The 24,303-nt window shown below is 44.4% G+C and overlaps 1 protein-coding gene across 9 annotated transcripts in view; it reads left to right on the top strand.

Moving 5' to 3' along the window:
* The window catches only part of LOC310922202 (E3 ubiquitin-protein ligase NEDD4-like), an 86,995-nt gene that overhangs the window by 20,987 nt on the left and 41,705 nt on the right, over positions 1–24,303 (top strand). For 3 of the 9 annotated variants that reach the window (XM_083882639.1, XM_083882638.1, XM_083882637.1), the window contains exons 2-5: positions 4,834–4,907; positions 15,311–15,392; positions 17,234–17,272; positions 17,702–17,755. Coding sequence is in view for 8 of the 9 variants with exons in the window: in XM_083882638.1 (XP_083738764.1) it covers positions 4,834–4,907; positions 15,311–15,392; positions 17,234–17,272; positions 17,702–17,755 (249 nt within the window). In the remaining variant the exon portion in view is untranslated. Of the gene's footprint in view, positions 1–146; positions 309–1,221; positions 1,255–4,833; positions 4,908–15,310; positions 15,393–17,233; positions 17,273–17,701; positions 17,756–20,580; positions 22,019–24,303 lie in introns of those variants that run through there. The other 6 variants (XM_083882632.1, XM_083882633.1, XM_083882631.1 and 3 more) reach the window with 3 other exon arrangements.

Raw genomic sequence — 24,303 nt, 5'->3', positions numbered from 1 at the left:
AGCACGTTAAATGTTTAATCTTCCTGGGCTGCGTGGCAGCTGTTCAAATATTGGTTTGCATTGATCCAGCCGTTGTGCCTTTCACACTTGTCTGTTCATTTAAACGAGTCAACCTTCTAATTTTATACCCCCATCGATTGTTATTTCAGGCTGTTCTCTTAATGCGTACGTTCCGTGTGTCATGGGATTGTCTGTCCTGTTGGGAGCTGACATCTGCAGCTTTCCTTCTTACACCGGGCTGGACTGCTGTGGCTTTCTTTCAGCGTTCATTCAGAGCATACAGATGTGTATTTCCACAACTTGTTCAGGTTGATTTTACGGCACTTCTGTGCGGGTGTAGCTGGTGCTGGCTGAGCTGCCTCTCCTGGATCACCCTTTAACGGCAGCATTTCCCCTGCCTGTGGGGGAGAAGGCAGCTTGGGACACTGAAGAACATTCCTTCTTTTCTGCTGTCACAACTCTTCTCTAAATTCCCAGCTCCAGGGTATTTTACTAATCCAAGGGCAGGACTTAATAAGTTCTCTTTATGTGAGTGTTTTAATGGGTCTTAGAATTACTTGGCTCCCCAGAGCAACTGCAGAAAGTGAGTGCGGTGTGTGTTTAACAAAGAATTAACAAAATGTGAATCATACAGGTAATTTACATACAAAAGTCTCCTAAATCTGGAAATACATCTGTTTTCCTTCATCTTTTCTGAGGTGAATTGAGGTTTGTTCACTGTTGATGAAGTCTGGGTTTTGAGCTATTATAGGCTTCCAGTTCCACCTAAATAAGCTGAGTCCTCTGAACTGGCAATGTGAACTGCAGCTAAGGGAACACAATCCGTGTAAAAGTTATCCTTCAGCAAAGAGGAGAACTCTGTAACCTTTGACATGTTTGGGGAAGGCAGGAATATGTAAACTTCATGTTAATGATTGGACAGAGCAGAAGTCAGTGCGGACGTGAGGAGCAGTGAGGCTCAGCACTAATAGGTAACCAGCCCCTCCAGGGCAGGCTGCTGCAGCAGCTGGGGAGGGAGGCTGTGTTTGGGGACAGACAGCAGCGTGGGCAGGGACAGCTGCAGGAATGTCCACAGCCCCACAGCCATCCCCCCCTGCATTCCCAGGATTGAACCTCAGTGCCCAGGACAGCACTGCTGGGAATTCCTTCTGCACTGGAGGTGCCAAATCCAAATGGGGCAGGAGTGGAACTGCAGCATCGGCTCTGGGGCTGCACAGAGCACAGCCTGGCCTCTGGATGCAGGAGCCACCCAGGGTAGGGAGTGGCAGCACCAGGAGCCTCTTCCAGGCTTATTGTGCTCCAGGCAAGGCTGAAATAGGATAGAAAAATGTCTGTGGAATGAGCTGAACTTCTTTCAAACTGTGCTTCAAAAAGCAGCTTAGGATATGTGCTTTACAAAACACAGGGAATTCAGTGGAATACAAAAATTGCAGAGTCAGGTGTTCACTCCCTGCACAGGTGAATACAGTTTAATTCCCAGACAAGTATTTTTTCTGCTATGTAATTTCAGCTCTGAACAGAACCAAAGATTCTTCCTTGGCAAATGGCAACTCAAGTGGCAAGTGACTTCTGAAGCCTTGTCTCCCTGTAACTGTTCCCAGCTTGCCATTTCCTGCCTCCTGATCTCTGTGATGCTTCAAGGAGGAAAATTTGGCTGGTCGTGGCAGGATGGGGTGGGATGATAAACAGACGAGGGTGGGTGCAGGAGGAGGGAAGGAGTATCCCAAGATTGTGTCCTGCAGTGTGCAGTTGCCTCCACTGCTTGCTGACTCAAAGGGGTATTGGATACTCTTGCCAGAAAATGGGAGTTTGTGTTGGGAAATTGCTCTTTAAGAATATGTTAGATGATTGATCACTGATGGAAGTCTTTCAGTCAGGATATTTAAGTGCCAGTAGATTGTTCTCTGCAGCTTTTGTGTGGATCGTGGTCTGGACAGTTGGAGTCTGAGTGTGCTCAGCAGTGTCAGTTCATGTGGGACCTGAAGCTGTTCAGCTGAGAGAACTCAGACTTACACCATTGCTTCTGGCATCTCTTTCCGTTTTAAGTTACAGCCAAGCTAATTAAGCAAGTGCTTTTTTAGAGTCCCAACAGAAGAACCATCCTGCTCCAGTCAGGAACCTGTCCCTCATCCGCTTGCACTTCCCATCTGGTGCCTGGGGCAGGGTGTCTGTGTGGCTCAGGCGCTGCTCTCCCCAGCAGAGGAGGAGCCCTGGTTTCCCTGGGTGTGGCCTTGCTCCTGCTGTGTGTACCTGGTTCCCGGACTGAGTCCCGCTGAGCTGTGCCGTGATCAGCCTTGTTTCCCTGCCTTGCTTGCTCTTGTTTGTTTACTTGCAAATTAGGACTGCAGCTGTATGTTTGTGATCCTTCAGCCTCGCTCTCTGCCATGGATCCCACTTCTCCCTAATCCTCCCAGTCTGTCTCCTTATCCCATCCTCTGCTGGTGCTGGGGATCACTTTATTGTTTGGGCTTTGGATCCTGGGTCTTCTTGCACAGAGTTTTTCTGCGGTTAGCGATCTTTGTCACTGTGCCCTGGGTTTACAACAAACACCAACCAAAATCCTAGTTTTCTTGTGCAGCCTTTTCAGAGAGGGCTGGGTGGAAACCTGCAGCAGGTAATTGGTACTCTGTGAGTCTCAGGCTGTGCCCAGCCAAGCAGTCCTTTATCTGATTTTTTGGTGGACAATGAGGTGAGATCACAGCTATTGCTGTAATAATTTAACTCCTTTTTTTACCTGGACACGGCACACTTGGAGATAAAGGAAGAAATTGCAATGCAAGGAGTCAGCAAAAATTAATACATGTAGTGCATATGGTAGACCTCATGACTAATTGAGGAGGTGGTGTAATTATTTTTTAAAACATTACATATATATAATATATATAATGTATATTACATATAATTACATATACATATATATTATATTACATTGTATTATATACATATACATATATATTATATTACATATTATATATATATTTCATGCATATGAGAATTGGAACAAACATTTGCAAAAGCACTTGTTCTGCTTGTTGAATTGGAAAATTGAGGAGAGGCTGAGAGCCTCCTTGGAGGGAACAGGGTCAAAGCTTCTGGGACACTTAAAGTGGCTGTAACCCTTCAAGTATGTTTTTGAGAATCTATTTAGATCATCTGGAGCATCATCTTTTGTATCTTGCAAAACACAGTTAGGGATCCTCCAGTAGTGGGACCTCCTCTTGCCTTTTTCTCTTTTAAAGGTGGTGGTGGGGATTGTTTGTGTTTTTCTTTGATTTCTTTTGAATCAGTTAATGTGCAGAGGTGCCCTCAGTGCAGGAAGAAGGTGCCACTCCAGTGAAGTTGATGTTGGACTTTGCTAGAGGGAGTCTGAGTAGCACTGTTAATATAGAAACAGCTTTGCAACTTCTCCTCTAGCTCTACTTCAGTGAGGTCTGAACAGTCTGAGTTTCTGCTTGGGTTTTTCTAGGCTGTCTTCTCTTACTGAAGGAATTCTCTTGATCACAATTTGCAAGTTCATTGCCTTTTGTATATTAAAACTGCTCTAGAAAACCAGGCACATGGTACATAGGAAAAAACTTCAGTATCCACTAATACTGAGTCCATTGAATTGTTTTTTTTCACTTGCTGTTTTGTTCATCTCTCAGGGAAGCTTTGGGCTCTTTTGGGGAGAAAAGTCCTGTTCCCTAGTCAGAAGCTACCTTGCAGTGTTAAGTGCAGCTGGGGGAAACACCAAACTCCAGGTTTACAGGAAGGATTTGTGTCTCAGTGTTGTTTTAGTGCAGCCCAGTTCCTGGGGCAGGACGTGCCAGGGTGGAACTCAGACAGGTTCAATGGGACTGTTGTTCTCTGATCCCCTGGCCGTGCCTCCTTCCAGACGGGTGACTTGGGCTGCCCAGGTATGGCTTTACTTTGGGGCTCGTCCTGACCTTCCTCACAGTTGGAAAACTGTGCCAAGACAGCTGACAAAGCTGTGTCTGGCTTTCAGCTGCCTAAAGCAAACAGTCCAGGAGAAGCCTGTGGGAAAGTGTAATTGTTTTGTGAACAGGTTTCAAGGAACGGAGTCTCAAGTTACTGTAATTGAATCCAGTATCTTGCAGCTCTGGGAGGCTTATCAGAGGAGAGAAGGTATCACTGATATGGGGACTGCAGAACCTGTTTCTGTAGAAGCCTTTCCAGGTTTCATTTTGGTGGCCTCTTTGTGTTGCTCAAACAGGGTGGAAAAAAAAAACAAAGTAAAAAAAGGCCATTTTTACTGATGTTCCTCAGGCGCTTCATGTAATGAAGTGACACACTGAGCATCAGGCTGCTGCTCCAGTGATGTGCACCTGCAGGACTTGCCATCTGTCAGGGAATGCTGATTTTGAGCTCTCCACGTTCACCAAGGTGGTGAGACAGGCTTAAAAATTTTCATTTTAAGGATTTATTTTTAACCGTGCAGCCTCAATTTTTACATCACAGACATCTCTCATTACTAAAGTGTTATGAATAATTTCCTTTGTGTTTGAAGAGCTTTAGTGTCAATGCAGAATGAATTTGTGGCATGTGGATCACTTAGGATGTGCAATGGCCCTGTTCAGCAAATACCCTTCTACTTTTATTGCTATTATTGTTACAGTATTATCACTATGATGTTATTACTGTTATCTGCTCTTTCTCTGCCTTTATTGAGCTCTTAACAGCTCTGACTGGAGTCATACTCCTCCTGGTTGGATTCCAAGAGACACTTCTCTTCAAATCCTCCCTAGGAGAGGTTCCTGCTGTCTTCTAACCTCTTGTTGATCTTCCAAACGACTCACAGAATAAACCTGAACCCCACTTTGTTTTCTGCTGCAGGAGGAGTCTCGCATCCTCAGGGTGAAGGTGGTTTCGGGCATTGACCTGGCCAAGAAGGACATCTTTGGAGCCAGGTGGGTGTTTGGAGCGCGGTCGGCGCGGCGAGGGCTGCGGTCCCCACAGGTGCTGCCTGTGCGTTGGCTCAGCCCTTCGTGCAGCTCTGCTGCTCCTGCCAGCACAGGAAACAGCTCAAAGCCCGGGCTTGCAGAACCCAACCAGGTAATAGCTGGGGGAGAAGCCGGTTCTGAAGCTAAAATGAACCCAAAGCCAGTAATTTTCTTTTTCTGAAGGTTAATTCGGGCTTGACATTCTTGCTCTCTTAAGCCCGAGCATGACAAAATGCTCTACTGCAAATGTTCCAATCTGCTTAGAAGGGTTTTATCAGTTTGAAATTAGTGGTATCCAATTTTAGCTTTTATTGAAATGACTAATTTCTTAATGTATAAATGAGCCTCCCTGTGGGTTTTCCTGTATTTCTTTAATGATGCTTACAAATTGTTCATTAACTTGTGTATCTAGCTTAAAACTACATAAAAGCAGCAATTAAAAGTTTAATCAACTTCAGTGTTTTGGGTGAAATTTGCAACAAGCGTTCCTTTGGTAGCTGTGTGCAGAATATGGTATGCCAAAGCTTTTTTTGTTTTCTTTCTCTGAATGTGTTGTTTTGAAGAGCAGTTTTTGATGCTGACCATAAGCAACATAACCTCTGTCTTTCAAAATGAAGCTTAATCCAAATGTAATTTGTACTGAATCCTATTGAAGTGGCCTTAACATATTTTAAGGCAATTGGTCTCAAGTCAGTAGAATTTCTATAAAAGTGGAGAGTTAAAAGCACATTCCCTACATGTGTTTTTAAATTTGTTTTAATCTTTCCAATGAGTTAATGTACATTTGAAACAACGTTGGTATTGCCGAGCTGTGGAGCTGTGCAGGGCTTCAAACAGTTACCGTGTTCCTGCCTGGCTGTGAAAGATTAACTACAAGGCATACATTGTGTTTTGCATCTCAGTGGATTGTCCTGACCATTTTTAATCAACTCTACCATTATAAAACACTGCCTGGGGGCTTGCAGAGTCTGAAAGACATTTCCTTCTTGATTAAATCTAAGGAAAGTCTCTTACCTGTGTAGAGCACTGGAGAAACTTGTACTTTTTTTTCTGAAGATTGTAACAATAAAGAAATCTCAGTGCTTTTGGGTTTGTTATTTTGGGGTTCTTTTTGACTTAGGAAATCATTTTAATAGCAAGTAAGGATATCTTAGGACACTCAGGGGAAACCACCTTGCTCTCCACAACACCCTGACAGGTAAGTGCTGCCAGGTGGGGTCAGGTTGGATATTAGGGAAAACGTCTTTCCCAAAAGGGCTGCCCAGGGCAGTGGTGGAGTCCCCATCCCTGGAGGGATTTAAAAACCATTCTGATGTGGCACTTGGGGACATGGATTTGTGCTGGACTCAGTGATCTTAGAGGGCTTTTCTAATCCCATAGCTTCCTATGATTCTGCTGATAGTTCAGAAATGTATGGAATTACATTGCAATGACACAAAGTAACTAGAATGTAGAGTGGATTAGTGAGCACCCTGAGATGCTGGATAACTGTGGGGCATTTCATCTGCAGTGGAGGTGGGCATAAGAGGCTGGGTAGTGTAGATGTAAGTGGAGTTCTGTAACCTGCTTTGTATTTTGCCCTGTAAAATTACAAGTATAATATGATACATACTGATGGTGAGCAGATACCGCAGATTGGGATTTTGTGAATTTAGTATCAGCTTGCTTGTGTGAATGTTTGATGTTTATTTTCTTTTCATTTCCTTCCAACTTCTTAATTGAAGTGTCTTGATAAATTTTGTACAAGAATCCAGATACTGTCTGGACTCAGATTGTGAGTATCCCATAAAGGTACAGCTGATGGGGTGCCTTAGCTACTGTATTTTGCTTTCTAAATCATGAAGTAAGTGAAAATTGTGGCTGTCTGGAAGTTGAAAATGTGAAGTGCTTTTCAGTAAAAATTGCAGATGTCAGGGAGCTGTGCTTCTAACAGCGTAGGAGTTTGTTATGTGTTGCCTCAGGGCTTATTGCTTTTATTGTTTTTTTTTCTGAAAAGCCCTTTTTCTGGTTTGATTTCATATGTCCAGGATCCATGATGGAGCTGGGGAAGGCAGGCTCCAGGCTGCTGGTAGGATTGTAAGTGCTGTACACTGCTGTTGTGAGCAAGGCTGCTTGAAATGTGGCTGAAATCTTTAATTCATGTGTGTACTGTCACTGTGGTTTGTGATGGGAGGAGAGCACACCAAGCTGTGGCTTTGCAGATGACAAAGATGGCAGGTGTTTACCTTATATTCCTTTATTCCTCTATTCCTTTATGTCTGCTATCACTGTTTCTAGTCCACTTAGAGTTATAGTTTATGTGGTTTTAACTACGGGAAGAAGGGTGGTGGAGGCTGTACCCTGGAGCTGTCTCCTCCAGCACTTGTTCTGCCTTGGAACTGGATTGGCTCCCCTGATGAGCAGAGACAAATCCACGGAAGGGAGTTGCTTTCATAAATTAATCAAACCATTTAAAAAAAGATTCTGGCTCCTGAATGCCTCTTCAAATGACCTGCCTCTTCAGCACTTGCCTGTGTGCCAGAGGGAGAGTGCTGTGTGCATCCTGGCTGAGGGAGGTGGAGCAGAGCAGTGACAGAATTCCCAGAGCCACCTGACTAGAGGGCAGTTGCTCAAGTAGGAGAGAGTTCATACTGTGTTGTTGTTTTTTCCTTTTTCTAGCTGATTTGCAATGGAACTTTTTCCAGTGTAGTGGAAATGAAATGTTATTAACAGTGTGGGGAGGGAAAGAAACCTGCTGAGACCTTCCTCAGATCCAGCTCTAGCTGGACTTGGGAGTGCTAAAGCAGCCTCTGTTTTAGCAGCACCCATGGCTCATGCTTTCCCTGTGGAACAAAGTGTGCTCCCATAAAAGCTGTAGATATATAAATATATATGGGGTGTAGGGAGCAGCCGTGGGCAGGTCACTGCTGGCTGCAGAGCCAGATGTGTGTGCCCACCTGGGAAGGAGGGGAATTTTGTAAAAGCAGAGCCAGTGCTTTCCCAAAAGTGTCTGTTTTCAGTGGCAGTGCAGCTCCAGGAATGGCACGGGGCAGAGCTGTTTGCTTCCACCGGGGGAAATGCTCTGGGCTTACCTGAAAGAAGCCCTTGATGGGACAGCGAGACAAGGACTTGTCTCAAGTGTGTGGCCAGTGTAGGAGAGGGTGCTGGCATAGGAAGAGATGAAAGGCTGCTCAGCAGAAATGTGCTGGATCATGGATAGTTTTATTTGTGAAACCTTAGCGTTGATGCTCGTACAGGTGTGTGGAATGAATGTTGGGCTCCAGGTGTGGCACAGGTATCGGTGTATCCACGACACTGCTGCAGGCGTTTGATCTCCCGGGCAGTGCCTGGCCAGCAGAGGGCACCAGAGAGTTTCCTCAGCTTTCCTTGTGGCTCCTGGGCAAATGAGGCTTTGAGGTTTTTCACCAAAATCAGCAGGTTTTTACCCATTTCTACATGTCATGTTCTTTAGGATGCACTGGGTATGTATTTCAGGAGCTTTCAATGGAGAAATTCTGCTTATTCGAGGATGTGGTCTTGCTACTTAACAAGAGGACTTGGTAATAATTGCTTACAGTTATAATGTCATAGTAAAAAAAATTCTCAACAGAAAAAAATCTTTGTACAAATACAGAAACGTAAAATGTTTCTTGTAACTTGAAGAAAGGAAGCTTTTGTGTTCAGCTCCTCAGCTTTCCCACCTGCCTGCTTCTACTGTGATCTGTGAGTTTACCTGAATCTGGTATCTTTAAAAGAAAAAGGGGGCACATCAATAAAATCATCTAAGGAAAACCTTTTGGTCTTAAATATTTAAGGCAGAACTACTTGCTGAGCTTTTCTCTTCCAAAAGCCAGGTGTCATGGAGTTCTCTCTCTCCTTCCCCACCCCCGTTGGATTTTGGAACTTGTTAAGATATTTTGGGAGTGTGAAATGGCATAGGAAGATCTGTGCATACATCAGCCCCTCAGCTCCAGGGGATGATGTATGCGTATTCTTTTAGAGCATGCATCTAACCTTTGCAAAAGAAATGGCCCCGGGGACGAAAAAAGCCCATATTTACACTTCCATCTGTTTGGGAAGCTTAAAATATTCTTTATGCTCTGGGAGACTTCCAAGAGAGCAAGAATACAAAAGGAATCCATCTCGTTACCCATTATTAGAACACAACATGGTAAAGGAAGGTGGAGACACTGGAGGTGGGGTTTGAGGTGTAATTTTTAACTCCTTTTTTCACCCACAGGCACTTCTTAGCTGTCTGTGATGTGAGTCATTATCTCTAGCAGCTCTTGGTAAAGCCTTGCTACATTTCTTGTAGAGTCAGAAGAAGTGTGAGCCTTTCTTTGCAAAATAAAACAGTAGAAGGGAAATGGGAGGTCTGTAAAATGACTCTGGGATTTGGTATGGAGGAGTGAAATTTTGGGATGCTTAGGCACAACGGATTGCAAGTTTGGCTTTGCGGTGAAGGGTAAGGTAAGGTTTTATTTTCTTTTCAGAAGCTGATGTTCCTTCATCTTTGTGTTATTGGACACTGTGCTTTGCTTTAGTCACAGGACGCGAGACTTGTATGACAGTGAGGACAAAATCTTCTTTCTCTTTGAGAAAAACTCTTAATGGATGTTACTCAGTACAGGCAGAAAGATGAAACTTGGGAGACTCATGCTAAAATAAAACCAGGGAGCAAACACAGCCAGTGTGCTCTGGAGTGTTCCTTGTAGTTAATTGCTGTGTATTTCTATTGTACTTCTCCTTTCTTACTGTGCAGGAATGGGGAAAGTCACCAGGGGAATGGTTATTGGGATAAAATGATAGTGACTGTAAAAGGTTCTGCCTTAGAACATTGTTTTTACTGTTCTCCATAAAACTTGGTTAGAAGTATCACATTATAATTCTAATCTTCTTTAATGATGCATATTTTGGGGGTTTGTTTCCCTCATCTCTGAATCTAAAAGTGACTAAGCAAAATGTTGGGATTTTTAAAAATTCTTGGAACTTTTTAAGCTGCAGTAAGTGCATGCACAGACAGAATTTCTCTAAGTGTGTTTAAATTATTCTGAAAAACATTTTGATGCTCACAGAATTTCCTCTTACCGAGCATAACCTGCTTTTCAGCCCTGATGTTAGCTGCTATCCAAGGGGCTCCCATGATTTTGTGGAGACTCCTTGAGATCAGTATTTTTGAAGATGGTATGTGGTACTGATCTGAATATGAAGGTGGTGGTCTTGAAGGCATGTTGTCTGTAAAAGCAGTTTCCACTGGCACAGTCTGTAGATTGACCAGTGTCCATGCAGAGCACCTGGACACATCTGCCTCTGTCCCTGCCCACGGGAGGAGGGATGCCCAGAGCCCTCAGCCAGCCCAGTCCTTGGGGAGGAGGTGGCCTGAGGTCAGAAATCTGAAGGTGGTCATTTTGGGGGTTGTTGAAACATTCAGCTCCTGTGACTCAGGAGCAGAGGGAGGCACGTGCCTTAAGGGCTCAGTCAGGAGGTGGTTCTATGTATACCTGCACTGAGGAGAGTGCAGGTGGGTTGGATGGAGTGAGGGGTGGGAAAAGAGGATGGATGAAGGTTACTGAGAGCCAAGTAGAGGTCCCCTCAAGACCAGGGAAAGAATCAGATTGGGATGTGGCTTTGGGCAAGAGGCTTCTCTGCATTCATGTTGGAGTGTGCCGGGATTTCTGTAACCAAAATTACAGGAGCTGTCGATCAGTTCCTTTGCATACGTGAGGCAGAAAATGGGCAGCACAAAGGGAATGGTTCTGTGTGTCTTACAGCAGCAAAATTGTCTTGTGCAAGACTATTCCAAAGGAAACCAGCCGGGCTATTTTGAAATGCAGAGTTTGCCTCCATGTGACAAGCCTGGCATTCACGCACTTGCATAACCAGCGTTACTAAATTTTATATGTGGGGAGGCGGTTTCAGCTTTTAAAATAAAAATAGAGCCATGTAGGCCTTAGTAGTTCCATTGTTCTTTTACATGTGCCTGTGCTCTCCACCCCCTTCTTTTGGAGCTTAAAATAAGTAAATAATACATCATGTCACTGGCAGAAGCTAGTTTGAGACTTGCTTTCAAAACTGTTTCAAAAGTACAGAGCAAATGGGATTGCGGACTCAAGTGAACAAATGGGACTCTTCATGGGCCCCAGTTTTACACTGCTCCAAAGTAATGTGATTCTTAAAGGAGGCTTATCTTCCTTGAGATTTTTGCTGGAGTTTCTAAGTCATCAGTGCTTTTGTTGTCCTCCAGAAGAAGAGCTGGAAGCTTGCCTTCTCATGCTGAGATTCAAATGAAAGATGATAATTATATATCTACAGTTGCTTGAGCTTTAAGAAAATGCCAGATACTGCAAGTTGGCAAAACCATAGGAAATAGCTAATTCTGGATGTCTGAGGGATTCCAGAGGTCAGGAAAAGGATTTCTTAAGACTTCAGATTGTTTTGATGGCTGTTGTTCTGCCAAACTCTCTTTGTACTAACTTGTGATTATGATTAACATAACTTTCATTATTAGCATTGTTTTCTTAGGATTCCCTTTTATTCTCCAGAGAACTGTTATCAGCTTCAAGGTTCTCCTGATCTTGACAGGCATTGATGTTCTCTTTAGGTTTTGGCTGATCATGTTTGGATAGATGAGATTTTAGTGCTTTTAATCATTTTCCATTTTATAGCGAGGAACGTTTTAGATAGGTGTTCACAAATCAACTCCCCTTCACCTCCAGTCACTGGTATGATGGTGGCTGGGCTCATTTCTCTTTTGAACACTACTTGGTCCTTTGAGATTTCTCTTTGTTGCCCTAAATGTAGGTTTATTTTGCCCTGTGGTACAGTCGGGTCACATCTTGGGCACTGGCTCTCTGTCAGTCTGTCCTGTCCCTGTGCTGGTGTCTCTGTGCCTGCAATGCTGTTTGGGGGCTGCCAGTGTAACTCTGGCTGTGGGCTGGCCATCTGTAGTGTCCCCAGGCTCCAGGCTTGTGCTTCTTTTCCTCTATCCATTTTCTGGTCTTGCAGTGATTCTACCAGAACACTGAGATTCCACTTGGATATTTCCCACATTAACAGCCTCCTAGCAGTCCATGACTGTCAATTTGTTGTGCTGCAGGTTTCACTAAGATGGCATTTTAGTGCTGGTACTGGTGTGAAAATTGCTGTAGAGAAAGTTTTCTACTGGCATTTCCACATTCACTCCTTTATCCTCTTCCCCAGGCACACCCAGTACTTTTCCTCAGTGATCCCTGCAGCGAGTTTTCCTGGCAAGGTGCAGAACTGTTAGTTCTGTGTGTCAGATACACTGTGTTACCCATGTGAGTGGAAGGGCTTCATTCTGCTCATCCACTGCCACACTCCTGAGCTTTTCCAGCCCACCCTTTTAAATCCTGATGCAAATCCACAGTTCAGGGCTGACACTGGTGTTCACAAGCAGCTCTGGGATGAGTTGCTTTATCTTCCACTTGTTTTTAGAGCACAGTGAAAGTGTTCATGCACCCCTTGGAATGGTGTTTTCCAGGAGTGCTGTAAGGGGGTTTATAGTGCTTTCTTGAGGAATGAGTGTGTCTACCTGAGGAAAGTCAAGAAAGCACTATCTCATTTTAATCCCCATCTCCCCTCCTTTTAATCAGTCAGTTTCAGGGTGAGAATATCTGACAGGTACAACTCCAGACTGATTCCAATCTGCTTTTTGTTCTCAAAAGTTACAATCATAGAACTATAGAATATATTGAGTTGGAATGGACTCATCAGGATCATCGAGTCCCAGCTCTTGGCCTTGCAAAGAACATCCCAAGAATCTCAGCATGTTCCTGAGAGCATTGTGCAAACTTGCCTGATTGATCTGTTGGGGTTTTCTGTGCTCTCAGCAGGTGTCTCATTTATTATTGTCTTCTGTCATCTGAATCATCAGGATTTCCTTCCTTTAACACATCTGCAGGCACCGTGGTGACACAGGAATCTGGTATTTTACTGCTTGTCTTCACATCTATTTCATTCCAGTTTGTGGATATCCAGTGTTTTCCAGTGACTTTTAAAAGACCAGATGCAGTATTTCATTCTTTCGCAAGTTTTCCTCAATATTCCTGATTTTCATGTTTTTGTTTAATAGGCCTTCCACGTTGGTACTGATTTTCCCTTGCGAAGATGCCGCTTTTATCTGGAATACTTGTTATTAGCTGGGCTTTTAGGGTGCAATTAACCACTAAAATTTCCTCAGTGTTTCTACTGCTGCTTTGACACGTAGCGTCTGTTCTCTGGGATTCCAGTTATTTTGTTTTGCTGCTGTAGTTATGTTCTTAATTTGGGTTCTGCCTTCTTCCATTCTTTGCCCATTCTTTGATTCCTTCACCAGTTTGTTCCCCAGGCAGTCTCAGCTGGTGTGTGTTATTTTCTCCTGTAGCTCGTTTCATTCTCCCTGTGTCTGTGTGGATCCCAGGAGCCCTGGTTGTGTTACCTGCAGAGCAGGATCCAAACTGCTGGAGCTCTACAGACCCCTGGAGCTGCTCAGTTCGTGGCACTTGCAAATCAGACTGCTTCTTTGGTTGTTGGAATCTGAGCCTGATTCTAAGGAATAAGTTTCTTAAAAGCTTTACAATGCTTTTTATTTCTTGACTTCTGAACATAAGAATTTTAATACTAGTCAGGTGCATTCTAGTCACTAAGAGGTCCTGTAACTGCAGGGTGAAGAATTGGCATATACTGACTATGTGGGTGAGCTCTGTGTTCCCCATGGGCTGTTGGGGCTGGGAAGGGACCTCTGTATTCCTCTGGCCCATTGCCTTCAGCTGGAGCCCCTGTGTGCTGCCAGAAGAGCTGCTCTGCCCCGGGGCTGGGCAGCAGTGCAGGGCTGTGTGAGACAGCCCCTGGGGCAGTGTCAGCTTTCCCTGCTCTCCGGTCTCCGTTTGTTTTAAGTAAACAAATGCGTGTAAGTAAACAGTCTCAAATATCCAGTCATTTGGGTAAACTCCAGCTTCACCTTCAGGACCACGAGCTTGGCTGCACAGCTCAGTCTGACTCACTCTGTCCCTGCTTTTAGAGCAGGCAGAGATGTCAGTAGTCTGTTCAGTAAAGGCAAGATCTCCTTACTGAAATTTGTAATAAACTTAATTATTCTCTAGGTTTTTTTTTTTTAATAGAAATCTAAAAAATAATCTGTGCCACTTTCACAGTTTTCATTTTCTGTAGGCAGGAGATTCATCCAGGGTATTTTAGCACTAAAAAACAGTAGTATTTTAAGGTTCCTGAAAACAACATTGCCCAAATATGGATTGATAACCTAAATCTGGGAGGATAGCTGTAAATATTAGCACAGTACATCAAGCAACTCAAAGCAGCATCAGCATTTCTTTATAATCACTTTGCTTTCTTCTAGACCTTGGTGCTTAATGCTGAACTTAATTGTAGTTTAAGTAGGTGTATTTATGTGCATCTACTGATAGGAATAATTAATCCAACAAGATGTCTTGTTTATTCTTGTTTACAGCTTTGTGGCATTTTATATTTGATACATGGAGCATCCACTATAATGGACACGCAAGTGCCGATTGTTCTGTCATGATACTGTCACAAAATAGTTCCTTAAATTCAGAAAGTATCAGCATTTGAATGACTTGGTTGGAAAATCTGAGTGTCTGGGGGTATTGTGAGTGTCTCTTGTTGATGCTTTCAAAAAACCTTGGCTCATCATCCAGCTGGGTGTGCTGCAGCCTTGAGGGAAGCACCAGAGCAGCTCAGGGTCCTGGTTTTCCTCAGGCACTCATTTCCTCCCTTCAAGCAGAGACTGCTCCAGTTCCACTCCTGACACTGTACCTGCATGAAGTTCATCTGCTCCTGCAGGATGCTCTTCCTCCAGTTTAGAGCACAGAACCATGGAATGGTTTGTGTTGGAAGGAGCCTAAAGGCCGTCCAGGTCCACCCTCTGCAGGGCAGGAGCAGCTTCCACTAGAGCAGGTTGCTCTCTGCCCTGTCTCTCTGAATCACTGCTGGTACTGTGCAGCTTGGTTTTATGGTTCAAAAACAATTACAGCCGCTGCTTCAAAATGCTTCCTGTTGTACTTCCTGTCAGCCTCCAGGGGTTACCTGCAGCCAAACCCCACGGCTCCCAGTTTTCCCTGACTGATTTTAATGGAGTGCTATGGGCATGCTCGTGGGCAGGAGCTGTGTGGGAGCAGGCAGGGACAGAGCTGCAGGGAATGACTCGGCTCTTATGGGCAGGGTTTAACTGAGCACGTTCAAACATTCATTTTCAATGTGTTGGTAGTTTACTGGAGTTCTGAGCTTTCACTGAAGACAATTCCACTAGAAGTGTTTGGAGGTGCTGTTGTTACCACGTTAAATGACAAATTCCTTCTGCAATGCTCTTTGGCTGTACCATTGTAGCCCATTAAATCTGATTTCTTCTTTTGCAGTGACCCCTATGTGAAACTTTCCTTGTATGTAGCAGATGAGAACAGAGAACTTGCTCTTGTGCAGACCAAAACTATCAAAAAGGTATGTACATACTCTTTTTAATTCCATGGCTTTGGAAGGATTAACAACACTGGAACATAATTGTATAACATGGTGCAGCATTAATTAAAATCATTACATACATATATAGCAGCTGGATAAGGTGGTTTTCTCCAAACCAAAATCAGAGAACAGGTGTCTGCACCTCAGTGTGTCTGGCCTGGAGACAGCACCTAACATGTTGCATTTTGTTCCCTAAAGCTCGGCTTATCAAATGCCACTGCACCATTCACAGGTTCTTTTTTCAAATTCATATTTCTTTGAAAGACATGGCTGAAAGAAAGGACTGAGAAATTCTGCTTTAATTAGAGTTTATCTGACTTGTAACAAAAAAAGATCATTCTGTTAAAATTTTCCATTTTCAAAATATTTTCCTAATATGGGAGTTTAAAACAACCAGATGACAGAAGATATGCTATAAGAAAAGCCTGGAATTTCTTACATTTTTAATTACAACCAAAGCTGGGTTTTATTCATATCTCAATTTTAGTTTGCACCAACAAAATTCCACCAAGAGATATTTGTCATTATCAGCCAACTAAGAGTGGGACCTGTAAAGGTGGGAGAGATTTCTGTGAGTTGCCAGGCATTTACCCAGGACTCTGCTGCCTCCTCCAGCAGGTTTCCCTGAACTCTGTGGTTAAGCAGCATTTGGAATTAATGGATTATCAATGGGCAGCAGTGCTTTGGTAAACTGTTTTTACCCTCTCTTGCCAACAGCAGTAGCATTTGATGAATACAAGTGTTTAAAACGTAACATTGTTTTCCTTCCTGCTTCTTTTAATTTATTTTTCACTGAATACATTGTGCTCCTTCAGAGAAAGAAGCTGAAAGTTCCTCTGTGCCCACAAGCCCATCCCTACCCTTCCCCTCATTGATTCACCTGCCCTTTACTGTGGTCTTTTCTTGGAGGAAGCATTTCCTGCTCTGCCATGAGGTCCTGTATGCCCAGTTTGTAGGGATGCAGTATAGTCAGCCCTCAAGTCCTGCACAGGAGGTACCCATTGGATCTACAGCAAGGAGTAAGATAAACAGCCAAGATTCCCCTTCTCCACCAGAACAGAATTGTCGTGGGTGTAAAGCCAATTTTTCCTGTCAGCTCTGCCCATAAATCTCTGCTGTGTGAGAGCATGAGGGAATGATTTGGCATGAGCACAAAAACATTGGACAGATTGTCCAATTGTTTTTATACTTACCCAAGCTTGAATTCCCCAGATTACTGTTTGTAGTTCTCATCTCTTTTTTATCAATTTGTTATGTCATGCTTGAGCTCACTTCAGCTTGCAATCTATATGCACATTTATTCTGTGCATTTTAGTCAGGTTATTAAAATTAAAATCCTTGGACTGGGAGGAGATTGGAAGAATATCTTGCCAATTCTAAGGACTAACCTCTTCTTTTGGGTTGTTTTTTTATTATTATTTTTCTGTTTATTTCACGGTATAAATCTGAGCATATTTTTGTAGCCCTAAAGTTACCTTTGTGTTTAAAAAATACTTTTTTAAAAATCTGGGTTTAAATTAATCTTGAGAATGAAATGTCTTCAGGTTTTATTTCTATAGGTTTTCAATGATTTGTCTTTTAATCATCAATTTCTATTTATATTTTACATCTATTTTAGGATCATCTGACTCAAATATCCTCCCACATTTGGTTTACTCAATAGAGAACTTCTAGATGGAAATATATTTTTCAGTTTATTTTATTACATGCTTTTCCTTTTATTTCCCTAGAAAACTGTCACTTGCATGTATGTTTTTATAATTGCACACCAGGAAACTTAAAGAAACATCAGTATGTAAATACTGTAATTTCTTTTACAGACACTGAACCCTAAATGGAATGAAGAGTTTTACTTTAGAGTAAGTTCCTCTTTATTTGTGGTCATTATTAGAACATGCACAGCTGATGTTATTTTCTATTTGGGCAGTAACATTGCTACTCAGTTGCAGACAATATTTTTCCAAAGAACAACTGTTGACTTTTAGTGTAGCTGTAGCTTCACAGAAGCAGCTCAGGTAGAATTTGGGGGGTTGCAAACATTAATCTCGAGCAGTGCCTGAGGGCAGACATGGCAGATTGTGCCTCTGGGATGGGAACTCTGGGAGAGCACTGCCACCAGTGGAATATTCAATTGCAGTAAGGTTCTGGTGCTCCAGTTGAAGTACAGATTTACATCAGACCTGTTAGTCCTGTCCTCTTTTCCTTGGTTTGATGCTGCCTGAGCTGGTACCCAGATATCATTTTAGTCCAGCTCCTGAACTTCCAGTGACATTTGGATTTTCTCACAGGTAAACCCAACCAACCATCGGCTCCTGTTCGAGGTGTTTGATGAAAACAGACTGGTGAGTGCTTGTCTTGGTTGTGTTACACTGGTCACAAGGCTCTGTGAGCCACAGCTGATGAGAATGCAACACAGCTTCAAGGTGTCTGGTCTGTTGTTTCAGTGAGCGTGCCAAGAAACACAAATAGATGTGTAAAAACCTTTTGAGTTTGGGACTAAAAGGGCCCCAAAATGGTCTTCCTCAGCCAGCCCTGTCACAGAGCAGTGAAACCCTCACTCTGTCCTTCTGCAGGCTCTGCACTTCAAACCAATAAAGTCCTGACCTTTTTAGTCGCTGCTAAAGCAGCTGCTTCAGTCCCTGATCATTTTAGTGTCCCTTTTCTGTCCTTTAAGACTTCTGCATCTTGCCTTGGGAGGTGCTTATCAGAGCTATATCTTGTCTACACAATGTCTGTGGGGAGGGTTTGAGGTCAGGGCAGAAGGATGCTCTGTTGGGTTTCAGTTCTCTGCCTCACAGGGCTCACATGGTGTTAGTGGGTTTAGTCTTTGCCTCTTCTGGAGGAGGCTTTCACCATCTGATTGCTGCTGGCTTCTGTTATGGATGTGATCCCTGGGAAAAGTGACACTGTCCCTCTGTACCATCAGGGTTAAATGTGCCAGTGCTTGGGGTTTGTCTTTTGAACATTGCAACACCATCCCTCTGACCATGAGATCAGGAATTAACATTTTCTGAGCTGGGGGCAGTATAATGCAGTATAACTTTTACTGAACTTGTTTACTTTCTGAGAATTAAGATCAGAGTTGTGAAGATATTTTCATTTAAAAAAAGACAGTGTGGAAGCATCTGTCTTCAACGAATAGGTTCTCTCCTTCTTTCTTCCTAATAAATGAAGAGCAAAGTTTACCCCACAAGCTGTAATCTGGGGAGAAAAAGGACTGGGCAGCCCAATGACTGCATCTTTCCTCAGGAGGAAATAAATTGGTGAATTGTGCCTCTACAGTGGGCTGACCAGAAGCGTATTTACTTATATATAATGATCATAATGACCACTTGCACTATTCAAACTGCCATGTGCCATTGGAATGCAAAGGTGCCACAGGAGCAGGGAGGTAAGTGAGAGAAAAAACTCGTGTGCAGTGACAGCTGGGACATGACAGGTTTGGCATAATCATTTCAGACATACTGTTTTGGATTTTCAAGTTTGTGTGTGCAGTACTGGCCTTACCCTGGAAGTTTCAGCACTTTTTATTGTTGAACTGATTTGTGTGTGTTCTCCTTTTGGTCTTGCCTCAAGTCAGTCTGTCCTTGGGCTTGGAGCCTCCTGGCCAAGGCAGCACCTGGGGTTAGGAGCTATGGCTTTCTTTGCAGGAGGTCTATGGCAAGGGAATTACTTTGGGGGGTTTGGAGTAGCAGGTTTCCATCAGGTTGTGTTTATAGAATGAGACACTGAACTGATTATTTTGGCTTTACTCTCACATACTAATTGTTGATACTTAAATGGCTTTTCTTGGGAGGACGTTGTTCCTTCTTCTTGTTCCCAAATTACCAAAGCACACTCTGTCTCTGCAGGTGTCCTTGCCTTTCTTAACAGAGTGAATGTGATGTAGTTTCATTTTGGGTGCAGAGACTGTGTTCCTAAGTAATATGTTTTAGCTGAAAAATAAGATAATCTAATACCAGCACCTGTGCCTCTACAAGGCAATCTCCAGGACCTTTGCTGTGTGGAAGCTGTTCACATTTTTGTTGTGTCTCATAATGCACATAAAACAATGTGGGATTGTGCTGGGTGCTGGCAGTTTGGTCAGTTTGAGCAGCCATTGGTGTTGGCATTGGTAATTTTCTGGCTCTTGAAAGCAAGCTGCTTGCAGGCAGAGTTCAGATATCTGGGCACAGGACTGACCCGCTACATACAGGTTTTCAGAGCTGTTGACAAGATTTCAGCTTTCCAGTTCTCCCAGGGAACAGCTGTCCAGGCCTGAGATGGAGCTGCACTTCTGGTTAACCAGAGTTTCTTTTCTGGTATGTGCTGAGAAGCGTGAGTGCCCTCGGGGCACTGAGTATCTTTGTTGTAGCAGAGCTGATTTAGGGTGATTGGTTCACATTCTGGCGTATCCTGGCTGCCTGTCCTTCTCCTGAGCTCTTCTGGCTCTCGGAGGGTGTAACTGTACTCGGGGCTGGCAGTGCCACGCGTGCTGGCATTGCTGACTCCCTCGCTGGAGCCCGGCCAGGAGCAGGCAGTTCTCTGCAGGCTCTGAGACAAACCAGTACAAACGGACATGCAACACCCAGCTCTGCTCTTCCCTCTCCCGTACTGCCTGGTAAATCTGGAAAAGGAGCTTTGTGTCTTGCTGTCCTGCACGTTTCTGCTGGTTTGACTGTGTGAGAGATCTCTGCCATGTGTATGATTGCTTTGTTTGTAGTTACTCAGAGGGGAGCACAGGTTATATTGCTGCTATAGATATATATGTTGCCTTTTTAAAGACAAAAGTTTGTTGCTTAACTGTGTTATGAGCATGGTTAAAATTGAAAGCATAACCATGTTGTATTTATTCCTGTTCTGCCATGACAGCCCAGAGCTGTAACAAACCAAAATGTTACGCTTGAAAGAATTTTCCTCATTTGCATGTGGCGTTGACTTAAACTTTTAACACAAAATGGAAGTGTTTTTGTTGTAGTTACATTTTTGTGCAAGTGCTTTCTCCAAGTGTGCCCTGTGAATCTGATGTGGTTTAGATTTATAGCAGTGCTGAGTGTATTCGCTGCCTTGGTCAGCTGCGAGAGCTCTCCCACTGGGGCCACTCCTCCCTGATGGAAAAGGAGCAGCTGGGAAGGTGCTGTTTCAGGCTCTTGCTGGTATTAAAAAAAAAAAAAAAAGGAAAAAACAAACTCCTCACACTCTTACATTGGAGAGGGGGAAGCAGGCCACGTGACTCCCACCATCCTACCCTATGTCACCATGTGTGTAGGAGCGCTGACTGCTCCTGCCCAATCATGCCTGGAATGCTGCTTGCCACTTGGGCTATTTCTGCTATCTGTCGCTCCCAGGGCTGCAGTGCTAACCGTTTGGCAGATGGGACACTTTTTCTCGGAGTTTATGTCTTTGGTTTTTAACTTCTGGCAGTGCCTGAATTGTCGCTGTTCTCCCTCTCCTTTTCTCCTCTCTGTAAAACCATGGCCCATCGGTTGCGGTTTCATTTTGGCTCTGGGAGAAGCAACACGGCCCCCGAGTCGGAGATCCTCGCCCGGGAGAGAGAAGATGACTTTTTCATGGCATTCCACACCTTGCCCAGAAGGAGCAGCCCTCACGCCTTCTCGCGGCACGGGGCGGATTGTGGCGGCGAGGGAGATCTGCACGAAGTGGGCTCCCTGAAGAGGAGCACATCCATGTTTATCCCGCAGCTGCTGAACGGCCTCGACGTGCGCCCCACCAGGAGCTCCTCCATGCAGATCTCGCTCCAGCGCAAAGCTGCCGACGAGAGCGCGGCCCCGGAGTCTCCTGAGGAGACGCTTCCCTGTCAGTTGTCAGACTCCAGGGAGCATTATCCATCCCCTGTAGAAAACTGCTCTTCTCCACAGGCGACTCCTGAACGTTCTTCTCCTGGGCTGACAGAAGAGTCAGGGCAGCAGACAGAGGGAACTGTTGGCTGTAACCGTAGGATATTTTGCAGTGTTCCTGCTAATAACCCGAGTGAGGAGGCTCTGCTGACTGCCCAACGAGAAGAAGCAAGTGAAGCGCCTTCGGGTTTAAACATCAGCGGTGTGAGGATTCAGCATCGGGCCTCGAGTGCAGATGTGCCTCAAGTTACTCTACTTCCCTTTGGTCCTGAGGCTCCAAATAACGCTCCCACCCCTGAACCCCGGCGCTGGTCCCTGCAGCATGTGCCAGATCTGTCAGCAAATTCAGGGAAAAAGTTCTTTGTTCTCCAGTTACAGCAGCCACAGACAAGTGGTACAGGCACGGGAGGTGGAGGGAACTTTGGCTTTACTGGCACAAAAGGGGACAGATTGGTCAGGTACCCTCGGATACGGCTGGAAAGGAGTACTTCCTACCCTGTCCAGCCACCAGCAGAAGGAATTACCCCCACAGGTGATGGGCTGAATTCAGAACTGCCTGGAAACAGCAGGAACAGGGCAGAAATACCTGGAAGCAATTCAGTAGAGCGGGTGCCTCAGGGGCAGGGATGCTTGTTTAAAATCAGACCAGATCAAAACATGAGGCAGCAGCACTTCAGGATTCTGGTCACGCGTGGGGCTGAAGAACAAAGTCAGGCTGTTGGTAAGGAGGGTCGTGGCACCCCTGCTCCTACGGCAGCCGGCACCGCAGTAAGTATGAGTGTGCTGTGCTGGTAATGTACGTGTGCTGGTGAAACACAGACTGCCTGACAAAGGCTGCCAGCCTGGAGCCAGCTGCAGCACTGCCATTGGTAGTGCTGGAATGTTCTGCCTTTCTGGGGAGCAAGGCACGAATCATCTTTATTTCTGATCGAATGGAACTTTGCTCTCAGTTGTGGTTGCATCCAGTGTAGTGTTTTCAGATCTTGCTGTCATGTGTTTCTTAATTCACTGTTATGTCAGCTGGAAAGATTTTTTAAAATCAGAGCATTCAAATAGCAAATTAATGTTCTTGTTAGTTTAGCTGGCTGAGACCTTGCTGCATGAAGAACTCTTCATGCACTCTGGTTTTAGAAACAAATGCTGTGGCACTTTCTAGATATAATGGACATGTGTACTTCTACTCACTTTAGAAATGTGTATCGTAATGAAATAGTTGTTAGGACTGTGGGAATCTTAGGGTAATTTCAATCAAAATACTGACTTTGTTAAGGTACCAAGAAGTCTGGGGAGAAAATAATCCGTAATTTTTCTTTCCTCCCTCTGAAAGTGAAAAACATGTCATGCTTTTTGTATGCCACAAATCCTGACCTAAGTCCAAGTGCAAGTGGCTGGGCACAGCTCAGTAAAGAGTCTCGTTGTTTGGATTTGCCTTGGTTTGGTGTTAGGAGGGCAAAATTAATCTTCTGGGTTTGCTTTGTTACAGTGGATGAGCACTGACGGTTGATGTTTTCCAGCCACTTTTTCAAAGCCCAAAGTAGGAACGAAACTGAAGGGTTTAGATTAGTCATTTGCTTAAATTGCTTTGCTGTGCAATCCAACACGGCCCACTCGAGTTCCCAGCTCAGGGATGCTGTATTTAGCAGAGCCAGCTCTGGCTCCAGCTGTGGCGTGGTCGCTGAGGAGATTTCAGGCTCCATGGCTCCTGTGCTCTCAGGCACTGAAATGCAGCACAGGGACAGCTGCTCTCTGCAGCAAGGCCAGGGGTGACTCTGCAGCTTTCCTGTGGAAAAGCTTATTGGCTCTGTGGTTTTCCAGCCTTTTTTGGAGCTCTTCAAAGAGTAAAATAAAAAGAAACCCCTTGCTGGTACAGGTTTGGTTCCAGGACCAAAAAGAGAGCAGAAAAAAGTATGTCTGACTTTCCCTTTCCTCTTTATTATCCCTTGCTCCTTTCCCAGATCAGCTGTTCATGGAGACCAGCCACAGCCAGTTCTCTAAGTGGCTGTGGGATGTCAGACCTGGCACAGAGGCAGCAGAGGTTTGCAGAGATGTGCCCTGGGGTCTGTGCAGCAGTTCTCATTTTCCTAAAGGATCTCCCCCTCAAAGTCCCTGCTTTCATCCCCCCTGTAGTAACAATTCCCATCCCAAAGACATGCTTCAGTGTTCCCAGAGGAGAATGAGGAAATCTGTTCCTCCGTGCTTTGGTTTGAGTGACCGTGAGGAATGGATTGAGGCAGCTGTGCAGCGTGGCAGGCACAGAGGCGCTCAGCCCATGGCACTGCATCCTGCAGGGCAGAGACTCTCAAAGGAAGATAACTAATTGAAACTTCAGCCTTTTTTGTGGTGTTTCTCATCGTTGGAGTAAATCCGGAAATACTGTGGGCAGAGATGACAGACTGGGCAGCATGCCATGGGAAGTGTGGGGAATGGAAACGTTTTGATGCAAGTTTTGTTGCATTTTTTGACCACAGAACATTCCTTGTTAAGGTGCGTTTTTTAATCTGTCCCACAGAAGTTTGTTTGAAAGATCTATGATGTGAGTAAAGGGAGTGCCTGAAATATCTGATCTCTTAAGCTGAGGGAAGAGATTGCCATGGTTTATAGCTGATAGTGTAAAAAAAATTAAATAATTGTGGTGTGTCCCAGTGCAAGAAGTTTGTGTATGTGATTGATATAGGGCCTGGGCTGGGGCTGGGAGCAGCAGCTGCTGCAGCCTGATTTATCTCCGAGCAAACATCCGAGCGGGCGTCTGCAGTCCTGCTGCTCCGAGTGGTTGTGACCTTTCAAATATCTGCTCTTTTAGACAAGTGCTTTGGGGCAAGCAGGATGTCTTTCATTACCAGACAGAGTGAAATATTAAGTAAAGGCTGAGCTCATGTCAAACTGTGAAAAATTTTATTTGCCTGCTCTGATATTTTATATGCCATGCAATAAAATGTCTGGGCACTGTGCATATCCCAACTGCTGTTGTTTATCATTGGAGGCTGTGAGTGCAGAGCTGGATTTGTGGGAAACACTTCAAAAATGTACTGGACAACTGTTGGAGAGAGCTGACA

Source organism: Zosterops lateralis (genome assembly GCF_965231275.1).
Source record: "Zosterops lateralis genome assembly, chromosome: W".
In the NCBI taxonomy this organism is placed as follows: domain Eukaryota; kingdom Metazoa; phylum Chordata; class Aves; order Passeriformes; family Zosteropidae; genus Zosterops; species Zosterops lateralis.
Note: the sequence above shows the minus strand (reverse complement) of the source record. Positions and strands in the feature narration are given on the sequence as shown.